The 22,149-nt window shown below is 48.3% G+C and overlaps 1 protein-coding gene across 4 annotated transcripts in view; it reads right to left on the reverse strand.

The window, feature by feature from the left end:
- PLA2G6 (phospholipase A2 group VI) overlaps window positions 1-22,149 on the reverse strand; it is a 207,512-nt gene that overhangs the window by 106,753 nt on the left and 78,610 nt on the right. For all 4 annotated transcript variants that reach the window (XM_030208256.1, XM_030208274.1, XM_030208248.1 and 1 more), the window contains exon 8: window positions 18,231-18,339. In XM_030208256.1, the coding sequence (XP_030064116.1) occupies window positions 18,231-18,339 (109 nt within the window). The remainder of the gene's footprint in view (window positions 1-18,230; window positions 18,340-22,149) is intronic.

The following is a 22,149-nucleotide window of genomic DNA, read 5'->3' on the forward strand; positions in this document are numbered from 1 at the left end:
GCCGTCTTCTTAGTCACCGCAGTGATTAAAGAATCCACGGTAGGCCAAAGAAAGGCCTCACGTTCACTTTCAGGCAAAGGATAGAGGCGGGACATAGCCCTAGCCACTTTGAGGCTCGCTTCCGGGACATCCCATTGAGCCGAAATTAAGGTGTGCATGGCATCATGCACGTGGAAGGTTCTAGGCGGGCGCTTCGTCCCCAGCATAATGGCAGAGCCAACAGGGGCTGAGGGAGAGACGTCCTCTGGCGAGGAAATCTTCAAAATGCTCATGGCCTGCAGCAACAGGTTGGGCAAATCCTCTCAGCGAAAGATCCGCGCTGCAGAGGGGTCATCCGCTCCATCCGAGCGGGAATCCGTCTCCTCCAAGGAATCCCCAAAGGACCGTTGTGAGAACTCAGATACGCTGCCCTCATCTACATCAGAGGAAACAGCGTCCTCTAAGGCCTGGGAATCCACCCGAGGGCGTTTACTTCCGGGGGCCTCAACCCCGTTATCGGACAAGGGAGAAGGGGCAGCGTTTTGCATAAGGAAAGCCTGATGCAGCAGCAAAATAAACTCGGGGGAGAAACCCCCCAGACTGTGTATTTCAGCAGCCTGGGCAACAGCCCTAGACGCACCCTCAACCGGCGCTCGCAAGAGCGGGGGAGCAACATGCTGCGCATCCAAGATGGCGTCCGTCGCGACACTCCACGAAGGAGCCGCGCGGGAAGAACGGCGCTTAACTTTAGCCGCTTTTTTGCCGTCGCCCAAATCAAGGGCGGCCATGGCATGAACGTCTCCCAGCTCAAGGGCGGCCCAAGAAGAAGCCGTCCGAACAGAGTGGCCGGCCAAGATGGCGGAGGCGAGCAGCGGGGGATGGGCGTTTATGGCGGGAAAAACCGCCGCGCCAGAGGAAGACCCGGGACACTGACCGGCCTCCAAACTGACACCCAACAAGGGCGAATCAGACTTTAAAACCCCCGCATTCCCGCTAGAAGCGCACACGCGGTCCGGGGAGCGATTCTTCGCGCCCTCGCCCTCCGACGCCATAGGCCACGTGGAGATCAATCGGGGAACCCCCTGCCCGCTATAAAAAGGTAAAAATTACCTGCTTCTCGCTCCGAGCTGTAACGACCTGGTGTCCCAGTGAGTAGCTGCAATAAACGTTTAAATAAACGTCGAAATAAACGCCCTTAAGGACGTCCAAAATTTTTTTTTTTTTTTTTAACGGAGCCAGCGGGAGGGGGAGAAAAGGAGGGACCTGGCGCCACCAGGTTTGCACTTGCTCAAGAAGAGCCCTCAACCCCAGGCACTCAACAAAACCTAAAAATTAGGCTTGGAGGCCTAGCCAGAGCTGCTGCTGTGTGTGACCACCACCTGCTGAGGTAGAGAACATACTGAGGAGTTTCCGGCAGCACATGACCACATATAGGGAGGCAAAAGGATTGCTCTCTATCTCCACCTGCTGGTAGATGGACACAACCCACCAGTCTATGGATTGATCAGCATGATGATATCGAAGGTCTTTTTTTTGCCAAAAAAAATCTGAGACCTTACCACCAGCCATTGACTTAGAAGTAAAGAATCCGGGCGGTAATGATCTACGTGCATCAAATGCCACTTGGCACACGTCCGTTACGTGAGCCCGAAAATAAAAAATATTTTTCGGACGCACGGCAAAAATGAAATTACCGCAAGAGCCATGCGGTAGTCGGGAGGTAACTCCATTTTGGCGTGTGTTGGGCACGTGTTGATGCTTACGCGGCTTAGTAAAAGGGCCTCTAAATTAAATAAAATAATATAATTAAAGGACTTGGGGGGGGGGGGGGGCAATGCACAAAGCTACATGCTAGAACATCCCATTTAGACTGATTCTAGCTGGTTTAGCATTCACGCTATCTACCTTTAATGTGCAAAAATTTCTGGGAAGTCTGGAGCTGTCACAGCATGATGGCGACTTCTCGGAGGAGCAGTTTGCTGTCATATTTTAATAGTATTTGCACGTTGTGTGTTAAATATGCCATGTGTATGTGTCCTGCAAACAGCACTGTGAAAAAGCTGACATGGAACAAAAAAAAAAAAGTCCGAAACACGTTGTGGAGGAGCATCCACAGCTAGGAAAGAAAAATCTACACATGGCTTTCATACATGCACATATAAACAAGAAATCCCCTAGGGTATGAAAGTTGTCATGGACCCTTACAAAAAGAAACTCTAAAAGAGTTGTCATGGAACTAAATAAATAAATAAATAAATAAACAAACAACAAACAACAAAAAATAACAACCTGAAGCATGTTGTGGAGATGTGTCCACGGCACACAGTGTGGAGGTGCATCCATGGCACTCGCACTATAGCTTTTTTTCTCTTGAGAATGCATTTCTCTTAAGTGGAGGAGTGACTTAGTGGTTAGAGCACCAGTCTTGCAATTCAGAGGTGGCCAGTTCACATCCCGCTGCTGCTCCTTGTGATCTTGGGCAAGTCACTTAACCCTCCAATTGCCTCAGGTTCAAACTTAAGATTGTGAGCCCTCCTGGGACAGAGAAATATCCAGTGTACCTGAATGTAACCTTGAGCTACTACTGAAAAAGATGTGAGCAAATGTAAATAAATAAATATAGCATTGACGCTTAGCAAGTGACTGTTCTACGAGTGCGCTAGCTGCTTTCCCATCCCGAGCTGCTTGGTAAAATTGTGTGCGGCTCATTTGCATGCGATTTCCTTTGAGCATCATTCACTATTTCGAAATTGGTAACTTCAGCCACAGATCTAAACGCAAGTGGTTTTTAATGGCGACTTTTGAGCATCGGCCCCTTGGTGATTAAGAAAGCACATTGGGTCCCAGTGACATCACAGCATTTGGACACGATGCTGCTAAACTTTCTGAGCTTCAGACATAGCCGATTTCAGGCTTGCATGGCAGAAAAGAGAAATACAGTATAAGGGAATGAGAATTTTTTTCCCAAGCTTCAGTGCTTCAATGGACAAAATTGCACAGCAATACAGGGAAGTTTTAAAAAAAAATGTTGCATTCCTAAAACATACATACTATATCCTGCCAAATTAAAGCCAGAATGGAAAGAAGACAAGAATAAGCTTATATCAGTAAAGAAGTCAGTAAATTTTGGCCCTACATTTTCCAGATTTCACCAATCTGCCCTGTCTTGATCTTAAAACTATAAAGGACAGTTCTAAAAACAGGGCACTAATATCTACACATCCACTGCACTTACGTGCGTAAGCGTTTTCAGGGCATCTAAGCACTTTTCTGCAAATACCCACTTAACTTACAGAGCATGTATTTCCAAGGGAGTGTACCTGAGGTACAGCTTTGATATGACATAGGCAGAGCTCCCACATATACATGTCCCTGCCCCATTTAGGTGCTTGCACTTTCATCGCTCTAGGCTGGTTTAACTGTGGGGGCCTGAACATTAGGCATGGCAATGCCAGGTTAAACTAAGTCAGTGTTCTTCAATGAAAGACACGGGGGCCAATGTCGGCCCTTGGAGACCTCTGGAGTGGCCGTCATCATCATTCTGGCTTTTGGCTCCAACTTAAAAATTTGTGAAAACCTCTGTACTAGGAGTTTAGGTTTCATCATAGAAGAGGCACCTACTGCATGCCCTCAGGGTGCCTAAATGGAACAAGTGCAGACACAATGGGGGTAATTCTGTCTGGGCTAGGCAACTGTAATTTTGTTGACTGGTGGATTTCCAGAGTACCCACCATTTGCTATTTATTCAGAACAGCTCTGTCATCTGCTACTTCACATAACTAATTCTAGAGGACTTGCAGTGGTTTCCTATTACCTCTAGAATGTAAAAGGCAAGTTGGTATTCAAAGAACGTACTAATCTCAAAGAGAACTATTGGAATATACGCCACCAGATCCATAGTGCTCCTCCCCAGAGTTGTTTAATTTTTTTTTTAATGTTAATAAGTTCAAATAAGACAAAATTCCCCATTATTATACTGGCTATTTGGGTTTGTTTTTATTTTCTTAAGTTTTATAATATGTATTATTATTTAGGTATTTTGTTATATAGGTGTCCTTTTACAAAACGGCGCTAGGAGTAGTGCCGGCTTAGAATGTGGTAATATGGCCTTACTGCCCAGCGGTAGTTCCGAATCCCGCCACATGCCAATTACAGCGCTAGAAATTTTTTAAATTTTCTAGCACCAGGCTACTGCAGGAGACCCTACCATCTCCTAAGTAGGAGACGGTAAGAGCTCCCCTAGGAAATGGCTGTGCGACAAGTGTTAACTTACTGCATGGCCATTTTCTTTTTTAAAAGAAAAAAAGTCTTTCAAATGGTGAAAGTTAAAGGGGGCCTCGGCGCACAGCAAATCCGTGCGTCGATGCCACCACAGGGCTCCTTTTACCGCCGTTTGATAAAAGGGCCCCTTAGTATTATGATTTTTATTGCTTGCATTTTTACAGGGTGTTTATTGTAATTACAAATTGTGTTTTTCCACTTAAATTACATTTTTTTCTGTTTGCTTTGCATTTATTTTGTATAGCTATTTCTCATTTTTAGTCTGTTCTGATCTGCTGTGAGCTAGTGTTATAAAAGTGGAATATAAATGAAAAAATAAAAAGACAAGCAAAACAAGACGATTAAGGGATTATATCCAGATTGTATAAGAAGATACTAGAGGAGGTATTATTAAACTACTTGGTTAACTGGGAAAGAAACACTGTGATTTAATTTAATGGAAATGGAATGGACAAACATTCACCGCATTTACATCAACCGTTATATTTAAATTCTCTGACAATCCCATACACTCCTAGTAGAGTTTTCAGATCTTTACAAGATCAAAGAATGGTTATTCCTTCATTATGTAAAGCACATTGGGCTTGCCCTTTCCTTATAGGATGGGTTGCCTAAGTATATTAGGGGCTGAAGAAAATTTTAAGAAATTTAAAGTGTTTTAAAAATCTTTTTATTTTCAATCGGCATTTCATTGTTGGTCTAAGGATGCTAGCAAAGGTTTGCTAACTGGTTATTTAATTCATTTTAAAAAGATTATGTTATATGGATAGTAAGTATGTGCTTGATATGTACGGTTAGGTCTTTTCTATATTTTTTATGGAATTCTTTTCATTTTGAAGATTTTTCTATATTGTAAACCGCTAAAGAACCTGTATATGGCAATGGCGGTATATAAAATGTTAAATAAACAAACATAAACCTCCATTTGCACATCAAAATTCAAGACACCTTTTGAATTCTCTCTCATACAAACCTCACTGCATGGAATTTGGTCAGATGTTCTTGACACATGTTGGTGAGAATGTATGAGAAAGGATTATTTATACAACAAAATTGTTTGCTCAAACTCGGGATTGGGACCGTTCCGAAATTATATTAGCAACAACTCTTTATCAAATCAGGCCTCAAAGCTCTGAGGGCATGGAGTGCAACATGCACCCATCAATCATTCATTCACTGAGTCCCACTTTTTGTCATCATTGGTCTTCTTCCACCAGCAAGAAAAAAAAGAGAACAGCAAACCCCAAATACAAACAGCCACACCCAAAAGAACAAAATCCCACCAAAACACAGTTCCAAAACCATAAAATTATAGAAATTTTAAATCAAAGTGTGCAAACACTTAGCTTCAGAAACAAAGAAGGTTCCTCAAATTCCAGACTCGGTCTCAAATATCATCCAACGGTTCTTAACTTCACAAATCAGCAGCAGCACAAAAATCCCTCACAAGGGCCGCCTTGTTTTGCGTCAAAAGATGCTGCTTCTGGAGGTTGAACTGTGAGCACACACATGCCCTCAGACCTTTGAGGCCCGATTTGATAGAGAGTTGTTGTTAAAATAATCTCCTCTGAACGGTCCCAATTCAGAGTTTGAGCAAACAATTTTGTTGTACATATTGTTTTGATGTTTCCTACCTCTATATTTTTTATATACTGAAAGGATTATTTAAACATATGTAGTGGGACTGTGCATACATTCGGTCCTTCTGGTCACAGACAGTAGGGTACATTATTACAACTGTTGCAGTAAGCTGGCCTTTGAATTTTTCATTATTGACACTGGGATAGCGAGAGTCCTAGCCCACTATCTTGTTTTGCTAGAGCAAACTACCATGTTTGCCAAAATGAAATATCCTCCTAGAGCAGTGCTGGGCAGGTATGGTCCTCAAGGGCCACAACCCAGTCAGGTTTTCAAGATTTCCACAATGAATATGCATGAGATTGATTTGCATGCATATTCATTGTGGAAATCTTGAAAACCCAACTGGACTGTGGTCCTCAAGGACCGTGGTTGCCCACCCCTGCCCTAGAGTCTTGGACTGCCATTCCAAAATATGGAGGAGTTCTGGAGCTGGAACACCCAATGTTTTGAAGGAGTGGAACGCCGGTACTACCTGAATGCTACTGAGCAACAGGACAACCTCATGTTTTGTGCCTACTGATGGACTTTTACTTATGCACTCTACCTCTGCTTTTGGCTATTTGGCCATATTACTGCACTGGACATTTGTGCCTTATCCAGTTTTACTGTTTACTAACAAGACAAGTTTGCTGTTTACTAATGTACAGACAGAATGCAGGGCTATTAGATATATAGCTTGTAACAGTAGTTTGCAAGGCCTATACAAGACCAGCTTGCACGTAGCAACGCCATCTGAATAGGCGACCTTGGAGGGTGCTGACACCCCCCTGCATTCCTGAGCCGCACCTTATCTCCTGTGCTAGAAAGGAGCATTGTGTGTGTACAGAATAAGCTGCTAAGTTTCGTTTTTCTTGCCAGTATCATTTCAGTGTTATGACGTGTGTACGTACTGGGACTACAATTTTGTACTGTAAGAACTACAAATGTTTACTGCGCATGACAAGTATGACGTGTAAGGGGCCAAATGCGCAGGCCCAGTAGGGAAGTATAAATGTAAGCGTCAGATGATTTATGACACACAGTGTCCCGAGGCTACTCGGTGCTGTTCACTTGCTAGCAATAAAGTTGCCTTGTTTGGAACCAAAATTTGCCTTTCGTCTCCTGATTTCCCACCTGTTTCATTGGCGACCCAGATGGGACAGAAGTAGAAAGGGGAATCGGATTATATTCTTCCCCTCCCCCACTGCAGTCGGATCGGGTCATCGATTCCCACCCGAGGAGGTGGTGAGTGGCCACCGCTGATTTCAGCGTCCATCTCCCGGAGGAGGGCCGATCAACCCTGCCTGACTGTAGAGGGGGCTGTGTGGTTCCGACAAGGCACCTTTTCTATTTCAGGGAGAAGCGTACGACGGCGCGGCCTGCGACCCCGGCGGACAGGCGAGTATACTCTACGTAGTGACCGGCCCAGTAAGGACCGAAGAAGAGGCGTGATCACCCTCTTTCAGCCAGTGACTAATACGGACTATTGGTATCCGACTAGGTCCCGAAACTCACTAGGCTCCGGCGACGAAACCGAGCGGCGAACGAACGGGGGGGTTTCTTGTGGCGTATGAAAGTGTGTGAGTGGGCTTGCAGTTCCAGGCCGGGCGACCGCGTCCTGGTCAGGCCGAGTGTTGACCCTTCTGTGTCTGGTGGAACGAGACCCCTTACTCCTCCACCTCCCCTTTCCCCCTTTGTCCGTCACCTGTCCTTTGGCACTCAGGTTAGGATGGGCGGGGGTGGGTCTTCACCGTTAGATTTAATGACGGAACACTTTAGCGAAGTGTTCGACCTAGATAAATGTAGCAGGGCCGGGATGATACAGAGATGTCAATTTATGTGGCCAGGGCTAGGAATTGCTGGATGGCCCCCGGAAGGGTCATTCGAGTATGAAAAAGTGGCGGCGGTCATGAATATTGTTATAATTGAGGGAAACCCAGGCTGCCCCGAGGACATTCCATACATAGAAGCGTGGTTGGATGTAGTCCGGGATCCGCCGGCTTGGGCCCAACGGAAGGTAGAAAAGGCCGCCCTTATGTTGGTAAAGCAGAGAAAAGGCCGGAAAACCAAACTTAGAACCCTGCCGACCCATGCCTTCGCTCTCCAAAGCTCGGCAACCGCTGCCGTCCCGAAGGCCGCAGGGACCGCCCCCATACGGCCTACCGCCCCTAGCACTGAAGCCACTGAGGCCACGCCCCCTGCTACCAGAGTTAAGGCAGGAACTACGCCCAGTACTACCAACACACTTTCTAGGAAGAAACCCCCAAAGAAAACCGCAGGGAAAGTTCAGGGTTCGGCCGAGAAGAAGCCTCCAAAAGCCCCGATACTTGCTACGGCGGAAGCATACGAAGACGACATTGCGCCGCCGCCCTATGCTCCTATGTACCCTGACCTTACGGGCCTAGCAGAAGGCCCCGCTGACGCCGGGACTTCCGGGTCAGAGTCGGATGCCGGGGAGACGTCCCGCCCAGCCTCACCTGAGTCACCTGGCCTCGCAACCACACGGAAGAGTAAACGGGTTGTGAAGAATATTACTCGGTTTCCCCAATCGAGTCCGCAACAGGCCCTTCCGTCCAGCCGAAAGGGGGAAACCTCTCACTTATTCCCAGTCCGACAGTCCACCACCTATACCCCTAACCCGGCAGAAGGGGGGGGCCAGCCCATCGAATCGACAGTCTATAGCCACGTTCCCTTCTCAAGTGCCGACTTGTATAACTGGAAGTTCCATGGGCCGTCCTACGACCAGAAACCCGAGCAGCTGATAGAGCTGGTGGAAGGCATTATATACAGCTACAATCCAACTTGGGCCGACCTTAGGCAGTTGAGTGCCCACATCCTGACCTCTGAAGAACGCCGCCTTTTACAACAAAATATGGAGCAAGCCATCCGGGATGCGAATCCGGCCCATGCCAATTTACAGAACCTACTAGAAACGGAGGCGCCCATCGCTGCCCCCACGTGGGATTACCGAACCGCCGAAGGCCAAACCTTTATCCGCCGATACCAACAGGCGTACCTGGCCGCCTTAAAGAAGGGGAAGCAGAAGGTTACCAACATGGGAAAAATCCACAGTGTAGTCCAACAGAAGGACGAGAGTCCAGGGGACTTCCTTGAACGACTTATGGAAGCATTCAGAAGGCACAGCCCGATAAATCCCGAAGACCCTAAGAACCTCCCAACCGTGGTTATGAGTTTTGTTAGCCAGTCAGCACCGGATATACGAAGAAAGCTACAGAGAACGGAGGGGTTCGAAGGGATGAGCCTAAGCCAACTGAAAGCTATAGCTGATCGCGTATTCGGATATCGCGACCAGGAGGAGAAGGTGGAGGCCCGGAAGGAATCGACCAGACGGATGCGGGAGAAGGCAGATGTCTTGGCCACGGTGCTGGAAGAACGAATGAGGTCTAGACCAAAGGGGAGGGGCAGGAGAACAAGAGGAACGCGGTCCCCCATAGGGCGTAACCAGTGTGCAAATTGCCGACAAGAAGGACACTGGTGGGCTGATTGCCCAGAGGAGATACGGGACAACCCGAGAGAAGAGGAATCATGGGACCGGCAGAGAGAGGAGGAGACCGGCGACCGCACGGGGGCCCCTAGGCGAGGCCGTGGAAGGGGCCGAAGAGAGAGAGGACGGGATGACCGGAGGGAATGGCAGATGGCTGTGGACTCTACCCGAGACGGCACAGCATGAAGAGACCGGGAGGGCAGAGTCCCCACTGACCCTCTGGTGGAAATTCGGGTGGGGACAGAATCTATGAAGGCCTTACTAGACACAGGGGCCCAGCGATCTGTTATCACCACAGCCATAGCCCCAGCCACGAAAGAAACTATACCAATTGTGGGAGCCTCCGGGAAATCCCTTGCGGCCCCCCTCCTCAAAGAGCGCCAAGTCCAGATCGGAGGGACGATGGTGTCCCATCAGTTCATACACATCCCTGGATGCCCGGTCCCCTTGATTGGTCGAGACCTACTCTGTAAGCTCCAGGCCACCTTGAAGTTCAAGACCACGGGTGAAGTGGAAGCTCGCTTTGAAGATCGGCCAGTGACCCTTATCTGTCCAGTAAGAGAAGAATGGAGACTACACGTTCCCCCAACTGTAGGACCCGGCGACTGCCGTTACGACCAGAACACCCCTTTCGCCCAGCAGAGGCGAGCCATAATGGATGAAGTGCCTGATGTATGGGCAGAATTGAACCCCGGCGGACTGGCCGTTAACGCTATCCCCATCTGGATTGAGCTCAAACCAAATGCTCAAGTTGTCAACCAAGGACAATACCACATCCCCTATGCAGCCCGGCATAGTATGCATACACATCTACAGAAACTCCTTCAACAGGGAGTCCTTAAACCAATCAGATCCGCATGGAACACCCCATTGTTGCCCGTTAAGAAACCAGGAACATCCGAGTACAGACCCGTCCAGGACCTGAGGAAAGTCAACAACCAGGTAGCCGACATAGTTGCCCTCGTACCAAATCCATACTCCATCCTAGCCCAAGTGCCATCTCAGACCAAGTGGTACAGTGTCATTGATTTGAAGGACGCCTTCTTCTCCATCCCCCTTGCTGTCGACAGCCAAAAGTTGTTTGCCTTCACGTGGGAAGACTTGCAGACAGGAACCAAGCAGCAATATACATGGACCCGTCTTCCCCAGGGGTTCAAGAACTCGCCTACCCTCTTCGGCGACCAACTCGCCCAGGACCTGAAAACGTACCAAGACGAGTACGGGCCGGTCGTCCAATACGTGGATGACCTGTTGGTGGCCCGTGAGACGTACACGGACTGTGCAGAAGCCACCCTTTACCTCTTGAAAACCCTGGAAGCCCAGGGGTACCGGGCCAGTCGTAAAAAGGCCCAGATATGCGAGATCGAAGTCGAATACCTGGGTTTCCGCCTCCGAGAAGGAACCCGAAGGCTCGGTACCCCCCGAACCCAAGCTATCCGCAACCAACCCACTCCTGCAAATAAGAAGGAACTACGGGCACTCCTCGGAGCCGCTGGATATTGCCGCATTTGGATTATCAATTTTGCTGTCCTGACCCAAGACTTGTACGCCAAACTGAAAGGACCTGAACTCGAGGGCCAAGATCTCCGGTGGGAGAAAAGCGAACTGAAAGCCCTTCAGGACCTTAAGGATGCCCTTGCGGCCCCACCAGCGCTCGGACTGCCAGATGTGACTAAGCCGTTCCACTTGTTCATCGACGAAAAGAAGGGATTGGCACTTGGAGTCCTCACCCAACTGGTCGGCACCTGGCAACGCCCTGTAGCATACCTCTCCAAGAGCATGGACAACGTGGCACGAGGATGGCCGGGCTGCCTACGAAGCATTGCGGCTGCTTGTCTCCTGATACACGAGGCCAATAAACTCACATTCGGCCAAACACTTTTTGTGACCACACCCCACACCATCCGCGGCCTACTCGAGAGCCACGGACCCAGATGGATGACCAACTCCCGATTGGTCAAATACCAAGCCCTCCTGTGCGAGAATCCGGAGGTGCGGATCCTGGACACGACCAACCTCAATCCTGCCACCCTCCTTCCGGCCCCTGAACCACCACTCCACGACTGTGAAGAGGTAATGGCCACTGTGCACTCGAGCAGACCTGATCTGAAGGATCAACCCTGGCAAGGGGGCATCACCCTTTTTACCGATGGAAGCAGCCAGGTGATAGAGGGAATTCGAAGAGCTGGCTATGCGGTGGTATCTGAGGACCATGTGATCGAGGCTATGGCTCTGACACCCGGAACATCAGCCCAGAAAGCGGAGCTAATCGCCCTCACCAGAGCCCTCCTGTGGGCCGAAGGAAAAGTTGTCAACATTTACACCGACTCCAAATACGCTTTCCTCACCCTCCAGGTGCACGGAGCCTTGTACAAGGAGAGGGGATTTCTAACAGCTGAAGGGAAAGGACTTGCAAATGCCGCTGAGATCTGCCAATTACTCGAGTCGGTATGGAAGCCGAAGAAGGTGGCTGTGATGCACTGCAGGGCCCACACTGGAAGAACGGACCCTATCGCCCGGGGAAATCAGCGGGCAGACGACGCTGCAAAAAGGGCAAGTCAGCTCCCCTACTCCTCTCACCCTCCTGACCCCGTACTCGTCGTCCAGCTCCCTACGGAGACCCCTATTTACACCCCACAAGAAACGGAATGGGCCCAACAAGAGGGTCTACAGTCACGCAACGGCTGGTGGATACTACAGGATGGGCGCATATGGATCCCCGAAGCCTTGGCCTGGACGGTGGCCAAGGAGGCTCACGACCGCACACACCTGGGAAGGGACGCTCTGGGGCGCTTACTTGAGAAGACCTACTACATCAACAAACTATCCCTGTGGACCAAAAATGCTTCCAGCCGATGCGCGACTTGTGCCCGGAACAACCCTCGAACGGGGCCCGGCCCTATGCCAGGACATGTTCTCCGAGGCACCAGCCCTTTCCACGTGTGCCAGATTGACTTCACACACATGCCCCCGGCGAGCGGCTACAAAGCTATCCTCGTCGCCGTGTGTACCTACACCGGATGGATTGAAGCACAGCCTACTAGAACGGAAATGGCTAAAGAAGTCACCTCCCTACTGCTTCATCAAATCCTACCCAGATACGGCCTCCCCAAGCAAATAAACTCTGACAACGGTCCCGCCTTCGCTAGCGAAGTCACACAACAGCTCAGTACCAGACTGGGCCTCGACTGGAAGTTGCATTGTGCCTGGAGACCCCAAAGCAGTGGAGTAGTGGAGAGGGCTAACCGATCCCTGAAGAACCAGCTAGCCAAGCTATGCCAAGAAGCAAAAGCCAAATGGCCCGACCTGCTTCCACTGGCCTTGCTGCATCTTAGGTGTACCCCCAAGGCTACCGGCCTTACTCCCTACGAGATGATGTATGCTAGGCCACCACCACTACCCTCCTTTCCCGATTCCTTGCAGATACAGGGTGAGAGTTCCTTAGTGAAACAGATGAGAGCCTTACACCAGGTAGTGCAAGATATCCAGCAGTACACTGAAAGAGTAGCTCCCTTAGTCCTCACCAATCCTACGCACAGGTTCAGGGTGGGAGACGAGGTCTGGGTAAAAGAGTGGGATGAATCTGACTGCCTAAAGCCAAAATGGAAGGGGCCCTCCCTTGTTCTCCTAACGACCTCCACCGCTGTTAAAATTGCAGGAAGCCCAGTGTGGATACATTGGACCCGATTGAAGCCTGCTGCTCCCACTAGCAGCACCCTGAAGCGTTGGACTGCGCACCAACATCCTGACGCTCCATTACGGCTGACTCTAAGAAAGACGTGAACCACCAGATTCATGCCTGCCCAGCAACAGGAACTCAGTTTCTGGACCCACTGCGTTTTTGGCTCTCTCTTTATCGCAGCCTTCATCGTGGGCCTCATTATCTTCTTGCTGCAAAAGCTCGGATACCTCCCACCACATATATAATGCTGACCATCTTCCTTCTCCTGTGCGCAGCTCCGAGCTATTATCCTGCCACCCTGAGCCTGAATTGCACTGAATGTTTGCGCCTCGTGCGCCACCGTATAGAGGGAGGATATCACCTGGTCACTACCCTCATTCACCAGACGCAGCCCCCGGAAGGCGATTGCCAGTTTCTCCCGACTTGCGCCCTCATCACTCCGAATGGCCTCCAACAGTTCCACAGATGCCTCCAAGGAAATCTCACTATCTGCCACAGCCCTACCAAACCAAGATACTACAATATCACCCTCAGCGTAGGACTACCTGCGTATGTGGCTGGACCTCCGGGAGTCGAGGGAGATGGCATTCTGTATTACATTAATTCTACTCGTATCCTTGTCGGAGGCATCCAAACTGTAGCAACCCTCACCTTCGACGTCTGTGCCGCCATGGACAAGCACCCTTGGTCTCGCAAGTGTGGTAGCCAGAGTTGGCGAGAGGCATACGTTAAGGACCACAAATATGTCTGCCCCTTCAGTCCAGACATGAGATGCTGCTCCCCGTGGGTGTGGCTCCCATGCGCCGGCGACACTCGAGCCTCGGGCTGGGACCGAGTATGTGCTTATACGGGAGGAGGATATGCCGGATGCGCCGGCCTGGGCGAATTTCGTCGAGGTTCTGGTAACTATGTGTCCCTAGACTGGCCCATCCGAGGACACGACAGACCCTGGAGAGGAACGTGGGGCCTCGGCATTGACGGCGGAGGAATGGATCCGTTGACATATATTACCATATATCAGAGTCTCGAAACGAAGCCTCCTACGCACTACCAGACTACTGTTGTCGGCTACCAAGACGTATTTGACGAAATTGCTCGTGCTGAGCAGACCGAAACTAAATTCCCCATTTCCCCAGAAGCCCGAAATATGTTCCTCAATTTGGCTGAAAACATCGCCCTCTCCCTCAGAATTGCCAACTGTTTCGTCTGTAGAGGCACCGACATGGGTGAACAATGGCCCTGGGAAGCGAGAGAGATCCGACAACACACATGGGATGCACTCAACACCACTAACATTACCTTTCCCCAACGACCGAAGCCGTACGAATGGGCCCTGAGAACAAATATCATAGGTACCCTCTGCGCTAGTCGAGCGCCATCGAAGCGTTACTCTGTACCAGTGGGAGACTCTGCTTGTACGGGGGTTCTTCAGTATAATGGCAGCCGGACGACCTGGTGGCAAACGGACAACCTGCCCGCCCCGGAGCCTATCTGGACAGAACCCACCTTGAACACGACATGGACATACGGAGGGAACGCTTCCCTCAAGTGGGTAGCCCCGGCGGGCTACTACTATATCTGCGGACGCAGGGCCTATGAACAACTCCCGACCCGCTGGTACGGTACCTGCCTCTTGGGCACGGTCCGACCTAGTTTTTTCCTTCTGCCCATACAAGTCGGCGAAACTTTGGGAATCCCCCTATACGTGGAAAAGGGGCCTGATAACCCTACCCGACAAAAACGGTCTTTCCCAATCATCAAGCCCAAAGTACAGATTGGAGACTGGAAGGACAACGAGTGGCCGCCTGAACGTATCATTCACTACTATGGACCGGCCACATGGGCTGAAGATGGTACATACGGGTACCGCACCCCTATCTATATGCTGAATCGCATTATTCGCCTACAGGCCGTACTCGAAATCCTTACTAACGATTCTGCCCTGGCCCTCAATATCCTAGCTCGACAGAACACTAAGCTCATTACCGCCGTCTACCAAAATCGCTTGGCTCTTGACTACCTCTTAGCCCAGGAGGGCGGGGTGTGTGGCAAGTTTAACCTCAGTAATTGCTGCTTACAGATTGATGACCAGAGCCATGTCATCAGGGAGATAACTGACCGGATGGTCAAACTAGCCCACGTCCCCGTCCAGACCTGGAACAGTGCGTGGGATTGGACTTCCTCCCTCACCAGCTGGCTCCCAACCTCCGGGAGCCTGCAAGGCCTCCTCGTCATGGGTGGCCTGTTCTTGCTGTCTTGCCTAATAATACCTTTGTCTCTCCCCTTAGTTTTCAGGTGTCTCCGCTCCACCATGGAAAGCATCGCTGACCGCCGTGCTGCTGCCCAACTTATGGCTCTCCAGATGTACTCCCCCATTCCCCAGTCTGATGAAGCTGACGATGAAGCACCTTGTGGCTGATGTGCACTTTGAACCCCCTGAGTCACTCAATGGGCCATCACCCTTGTGCCAGCAAAAGACCGGCTACAAAGGGGGGGGGATTCCACTAGGGGCCCTCCGTCTCAACCCCGGCGAATCAACCACCGGCTGCGCAAGGGCTTAGGGCTCGCTTGTTGCCTCCCTCGCTAACTATCCTTGTCCTTTCTTTCCTTTTCAGGGTTCATGGAGGTGATACTCTCCACCAGAATGGATGTTCAAGTATCAAAAGGGGGGAATGAAGGAGTGGAACGCCGGTACTACCTGAATGCTACTGAGCAACAGGACAACCTCATGTTTTGTGCCTACTGATGGACTTTTACTTATGCACTCTACCTCTGCTTTTGGCTATTTGGCCATATTACTGCACTGGACATTTGTGCCTTATCCAGTTTTACTGTTTACTAACAAGACAAGTTTGCTGTTTACTAATGTACAGACAGAATGCAGGGCTATTAGATATATAGCTTGTAACAGTAGTTTGCAAGGCCTATACAAGACCAGCTTGCACGTAGCAACGCCATCTGAATAGGCGACCTTGGAGGGTGCTGACACCCCCCTGCATTCCTGAGCCGCACCTTATCTCCTGTGCTAGAAAGGAGCATTGTGTGTGTACAGAATAAGCTGCTAAGTTTCGTTTTTCTTGCCAGTATCATTTCAGTGTTATGACGTGTGTACGTACTGGGACTACAATTTTGTACTGTAAGAACTACAAATGTTTACTGCGCATGACAAGTATGACGTGTAAGGGGCCAAATGCGCAGGCCCAGTAGGGAAGTATAAATGTAAGCGTCAGATGATTTATGACACACAGTGTCCCGAGGCTACTCGGTGCTGTTCACTTGCTAGCAATAAAGTTGCCTTGTTTGGAACCAAAATTTGCCTTTCGTCTCCTGATTTCCCACCTGTTTCAGTTTCACATGCAAAGATGTAGTTTTAAAAACAGAGACATTATGAAACTTTATTTACATGTGTGTCTTTAGCTAGATTTAACTTGGTTAAACATTTTGAACTTTGTCTCTCTCCTCAGTGCACCTCCTCAGTATCTTGAGAAATTTGGTTGTTGCATATTTGGTTTGTTTTCTGTTACCACATATCTATTTTTGCTAACTTTCTCATTTCCCTTGTGAATTCTATTGTTCATTAGCTGTCCAACTGGAATGCATTTGCTGAGATATGCACAATAAAAACAGTTGAAAAAAAGCACCAAGAACTGTCTTAGCGGAAGAATTGTGTACACATCCAAACACTTCTGACCAATGCACAAAATGGGGGGAAAACAAATCTCTTCTAGAGCCCAACCGAACCCAGGATTTCAGTTTCTGGAGAAAGCAAAACTGTGACAGAAACTGGCCACTCGGTTTCGACAAACTCCATCCTCACTCCCTCCCCCTCACACTCGAACAAACAAATCTGACTCCCAAGCCAAGTCAAGCTAAAACCCACCCCCCCCCCCCCCCCCAAACCTTAGGAAGGATGGTGGTCTAGTGGAGTTTTTTTTTTTTTGGGGGGGGTGGGGGGGGGGGCAGAACAAACATCACTAGTGCTGCTGCTCCATTTGCAATGGCTGCCAAGACTGCAATGGGAAGTCCTGGCAGCCATTTTGTAATTAGAACCAGCACTGCCAGGAGCAAATCTCCTACCCATGCTGGTTCCAATCACAAAATGGTTGCTGCAGTAAGGCTCAGCAGCCATTGCAAATGGAGTAGTGGAACTGGGCAGGAACAAGTGAGATTTGTTCCTGCTCCTAAAGATTTCACTAGACTGCCAGGCCTTCCTAAGGTAGGCCTTGGGAGGGCCTACAGGTGGAATGGAGGGGAGGGGGGAAGGAAGGAGTGAGTGAGTTTTGGGTTTCGGCTGAAAATGCACAGGCATTTTTGTCTGAAACCTGAACCTGGATTTTGGTCAGGTTTCGGTGCTGAATCTGAAATTCAATTTTAGGGCTATAGGGAACAAAACTCATCTAACACCACCAGTAGACAAACAGGGGAACCATGGGATCACAGCAGCACAAGAGCTACCACATATGAGCACTGGACGGCTTTCGTGTCTTTTCAGAAAGCTCTAGAAGAATCCAGCCATTCAGGATCAAGCATAGTCATGTAGCCCATTTGTGTGAGCCTTGAGATCTGCTTGTCCTTAGAGTTGCCAACATGGACCTAAACATCTAGGTTACAATAATAATTTTAAATTTAGCTTTTGTGGTTCTGTGAATATAGATAAATGCAACTGTGTGATACGTCCAGCCACTGTGAATGATGTGCTGACTACCACAGACAGATACGCAAAATATTTCCTTAAGAAATGATTTGCTAATTATGTTATAAATTCTGATAGGCAATAAAACAAACAGAGATTAATGTTGACATCATTAGCACAAGATTTTGATATGACATACCTGAGTTAGGAGTTGTATAACTACATCCATTCAGTACACTGCCCAATTGCACACTCTGAGGGATAGTTTTCAACAGCCCAAGGTGTATACAAATTTGCAAGGACTGTTTTCCTCCCATGATCTAAACAAGTCTACAGAAATCGTCCTTCTAATGAGGAATAAAGTGTACTATTGAAGTGTACTATGTTCATTAACCATGTGTGAAGAGGAAACTTTTCTATCAAGACACTTTACCTACAGAAACAGCTTTGAAAATTATCCCCTCTACCTTGGCAATCAATATAGTGCACAAACACACATGCTGAAAATAAAGAAGTTGTTTCCACCTCACCTTTGCTGGTTCTTGCAGCCAGAAGTCCAGGCGTCTCGCCAAAGTCATTTGGGATCTCCACATCAGCCCCAAACACAATCAGCGCTTTGATGAGTTCCAGGTGATCCTGCTGTAGAGTGGAAAGGAGGCACGAGGCTGGATGGTAAGGAGAAGTCACTCCTGGCCACTTCTTAAGGAATTTTGTCAATTTATACATAAAGGAGCAGATATACTATGCATTTTCACCATAGACAAAAAATAAGGTAAAGCTTTTTTAGGACATCTGGCCAAGTGCACATGTGGATTAGCTCAGCTGTCAATTTACAGGCATTCTTGTCAGAAGACCTAAAGAGTAGACACTGGCAGGGTACCTTCCTTAGGACAGGTGACATTAATGAGGAGTGAGTGGAAAGGGATGAGATGAGCCGAGTATCTGTGGGAATGAATGCATACAAATATGAATTCAAAAACAAAACAAAAAAAAGATGATGTTGAAGGCTCTGAGATTCAGCAGGGAATAAAAAGAAAATACCAAGGGAGTAATTCTATGCAAAAAAAATTGAAAATTCTACACACTTTTATTCATAAATGTTTTGTGTGCAGAATTCCATTATAAGGGCTGGCATCTCCCCCCAGGCATGAAATACTCCCCCACCACTGGAGTTTTCCCATTCATCTTCCTGCAGATCTCCACCCCATTCCCATGGTAGACACCTCAGCCAACTTTTCCAGCCCCCCCCCCCCCACTCCACTTTTTTAAACAGACCCCCCCCCCCCCCACACACACACACTTACATACACATACCATCCACCTTTTTTTCAGCCCATTACATTTGCATTTTTTCCAGACTCCCCCACTCTCTGTCTCCCTCTCTACACACCTCACTGCTCCAGTGTGGCAAGAGGAAGGCTGCCAAGCTGCACATTGGGCTGCTTCCTGCTCCTCTGCCACCCTGGACATGACTGTTCCTTTGAGTCATATGGACCTCTGTACAATACAGCAGTTTAAAGGAATTGCCGGGGACCAAGGTGACAGAGGCGGCGGCAGTCTGACCTGCAGCTGTGCAGCTCCTCCTCTTGCATATTGGAGCAGTAAGTGTGCTAGGAGGGAGGGAGGGAGGCAGCCAGAAAGTGAATATCTGTGCTGCTCTGCACAAAATTCTGAGCAGGAATGGCAGAATTCTGCGCAGTCTGCAAAGTTGGGGAATTCTACACAAATTCTGCACTACGCAATAGCACAGAATTTCCCCAGGAGTATTCTATAAGGAGCTGCCTAGATTTAGGCAGCAAGAGTGCATGAAAATATCAGTAGTCTAGTCATTTATATGCACATAAATGATATTTTTCTGGCTACATACTAAAGTATGCACCAATCTTCGATGGCGCGTACTCTGCAAGGGGGCGTTCACATGAGCAAAGTTTGGGCAGCGCATGGGTGATGTCATCTTTTCTTTATAGACTAGGCTCCAAAATGAAATCATTTAAAAATACTGTAATTTGTGTAGCAGCAGACAGGCTGTGGGTCTCATGTGAATCTCTGGGGGACTCAATAGAGCCCAGAATCTAGGGTTCTTAGGAGATGATAAAATGGATGTCATGTGCTAAGTCTGCTGTCGTACATGGGAGGACTGGCACCTGTGTCTTCCTCTGCTCTAACCAAAATAGGCACATTCTTGATGCCCCCCCCCAAAAAAGGCATCCCTTTCTAACAGGGCTTGACAAACCTCAGACACCAAGTCACCATGGCGCTTTAAAAATATCATCATCAGACCCGGCGCCTAGGTTTTTGTCCCTGCTTGCAGTACTTCTCTCTCCCCCACTGGGTCCAGCAGCCATCTCTCTCCATCTCCCTACCTCTAGCCTCCCGAATCCAGCAGCTCTCTCACCCACCCTGCTTCCCCCACCCCTCAAGCTTTCCTCGATACCCAGCATTGGTAGCAGCAGTCTTCAAGACATGCTGCTCTGGCTGGCATCAGAGCCTTCCCTCTGCCGAGTCCCGCCTTCTGTGCAGTAACCTCCTGCTTCCTCATGGGCAAGACCTGGAACATGGAAGGCTCCGACACCACTTAGAGCAGCATATCTTGATGGTGACCACTGTCAGGGATCAAGGTAAGCTTCGAGAGGAGAAAGGAAGGGTGAGAGAGAGACACTAAATTTGGGAGGTTGGAAATAGGGAGAAAGATATGTTGGACCCATCAAGGGGGGGGGGGGGGGGGAACTGGAGCGATATGGCGCTAGACTGGGGGACTTGGAAGGATATGACAATGAGCTAGACCCTGGGTTGGGGAGGAGGGCTGGAGGGAGAGAGGTGCTGGACCCTGTGGTGGGGAGGGGGGCTGAAGGGAGATGGAGAGGTGCTGGACCAAGAAGGGGGAGGAAGATGTGCTTGACCGCTGGAGGAACATGGAAATGTGAGAAAGCAAGGTGGCAAACAGTCTACTAGATCCAACGTGAAACAGAAAGAGAAGCAGACCTTATGTAGAAAAGCAGTCTATTAGTTCATCAATACTTCCATGATTCACAAATAAGTGCATAACATGGCCATGTCAGGGGCAAAGAAAACTGCAACATTGGACATTAAAACAGTAAAATACAAAAAATCAAATATTAAACAGACACCAAAATCTGTAAAAGCTTAATAATACATATATAAGGAAAAATATGAATCAATAAATAAATCTATAAATAAGTCAAATAACTAAAACTCAAAATAAATGAAATAGTCCAAATGTATTTTAAGGCGTGGGGACAGACAGTATTTTATTATGTTTTGTGCAGACAGAAAATGTTTTTGTTGATTTTTTGTAGTTAGTCATGCATAATTGCTGCAGCATATAAGGTAGGCTGTCACAACAAGCTTGCTTTCATGGTTTCAAACTGACCCAGGAACAGATATACGTGAGTGAAAGTTTTCATGTTTGGTTTTAGACTTATCTGCATGTGTTTGGTGCTGCACCACCTATTTAAGTGACTACTTTTTATGTGACCACATCTAGTGCTGTTTGATTTCTTTTAGTTACTATCAAGTGTTGGTGAAGTTTTAGGTTCTATACCAGCTGAGCGAGGCATTCTCTCTTTTTTACTGACTCCATATAATTGGACCATATCATTTATTTTGAGTTTTAGTTATTTACTGACTTATGTATATATTCGTTTATTCTATAGATGTGTTTTATTGATTCATATGTGTTCCTTATATATGGCATTATGAAGCTCTTATAGATTTTGATGTCCTTATTTAATTTTTGATTGATTTTAGGAATTATCTAGGTATCTAGATATTTCAACCATCAAGAGACTAAACTGCAGTTCAGAATGTGCAGACTGCCAATAGCATGAACACAGAATAAGAAAAGTGAAACAATGGGCATTAGCAGGATAGGGGCCTGGGTAGATGCGTGAGGAGAAAAGCATCCATGAACCAGAGTATAAACTGAGAAAAGACGGCAGATCAGAAGCTGCAGTAAAAAAAAGACCGAGATGAAATTTTGAGTTTACAGTTTAGAAAGAATGAGCGCTGTTGCTCAGCTGTAGCAATGTGAGCTGCCACCCAGGAGACTTGTGACAGTCAGGAGGGCTCAGGTGCGCCAGGGAGGAGGGAAGATGGCTGCCATGACTATTGATCAAACTGAGGTGCAAGCTGCTAGTCTCAGAAGAGGCATCCCTAGAGCCCTCGATGCCTATCTTACCTGACCACGCCACCTGAGATATACACATGGAAAATTAGGTCTTTTTTTTTTTAATTTAACGAGAAAAGAGCATTAGGAGATCTCTCTACAGTCGCTGGAAGAGTGAGAACCAGACTGAAAAGTGATCCGTATGAAGAAAGGGTGAATAGAGAGCAGTGCATGACAGGGCTGCAGCTAAGTGGAGAATGGAAAGAACTTGGAAAAGCTTGCCTGACGACAAAGAATGGCAGCTCCCTTTCCACCTAGAGACA

The sequence above is a fragment of the Microcaecilia unicolor genome, chromosome 1, assembly GCF_901765095.1.
Source record: "Microcaecilia unicolor chromosome 1, aMicUni1.1, whole genome shotgun sequence".
Taxonomy (NCBI): domain Eukaryota; kingdom Metazoa; phylum Chordata; class Amphibia; order Gymnophiona; family Siphonopidae; genus Microcaecilia; species Microcaecilia unicolor.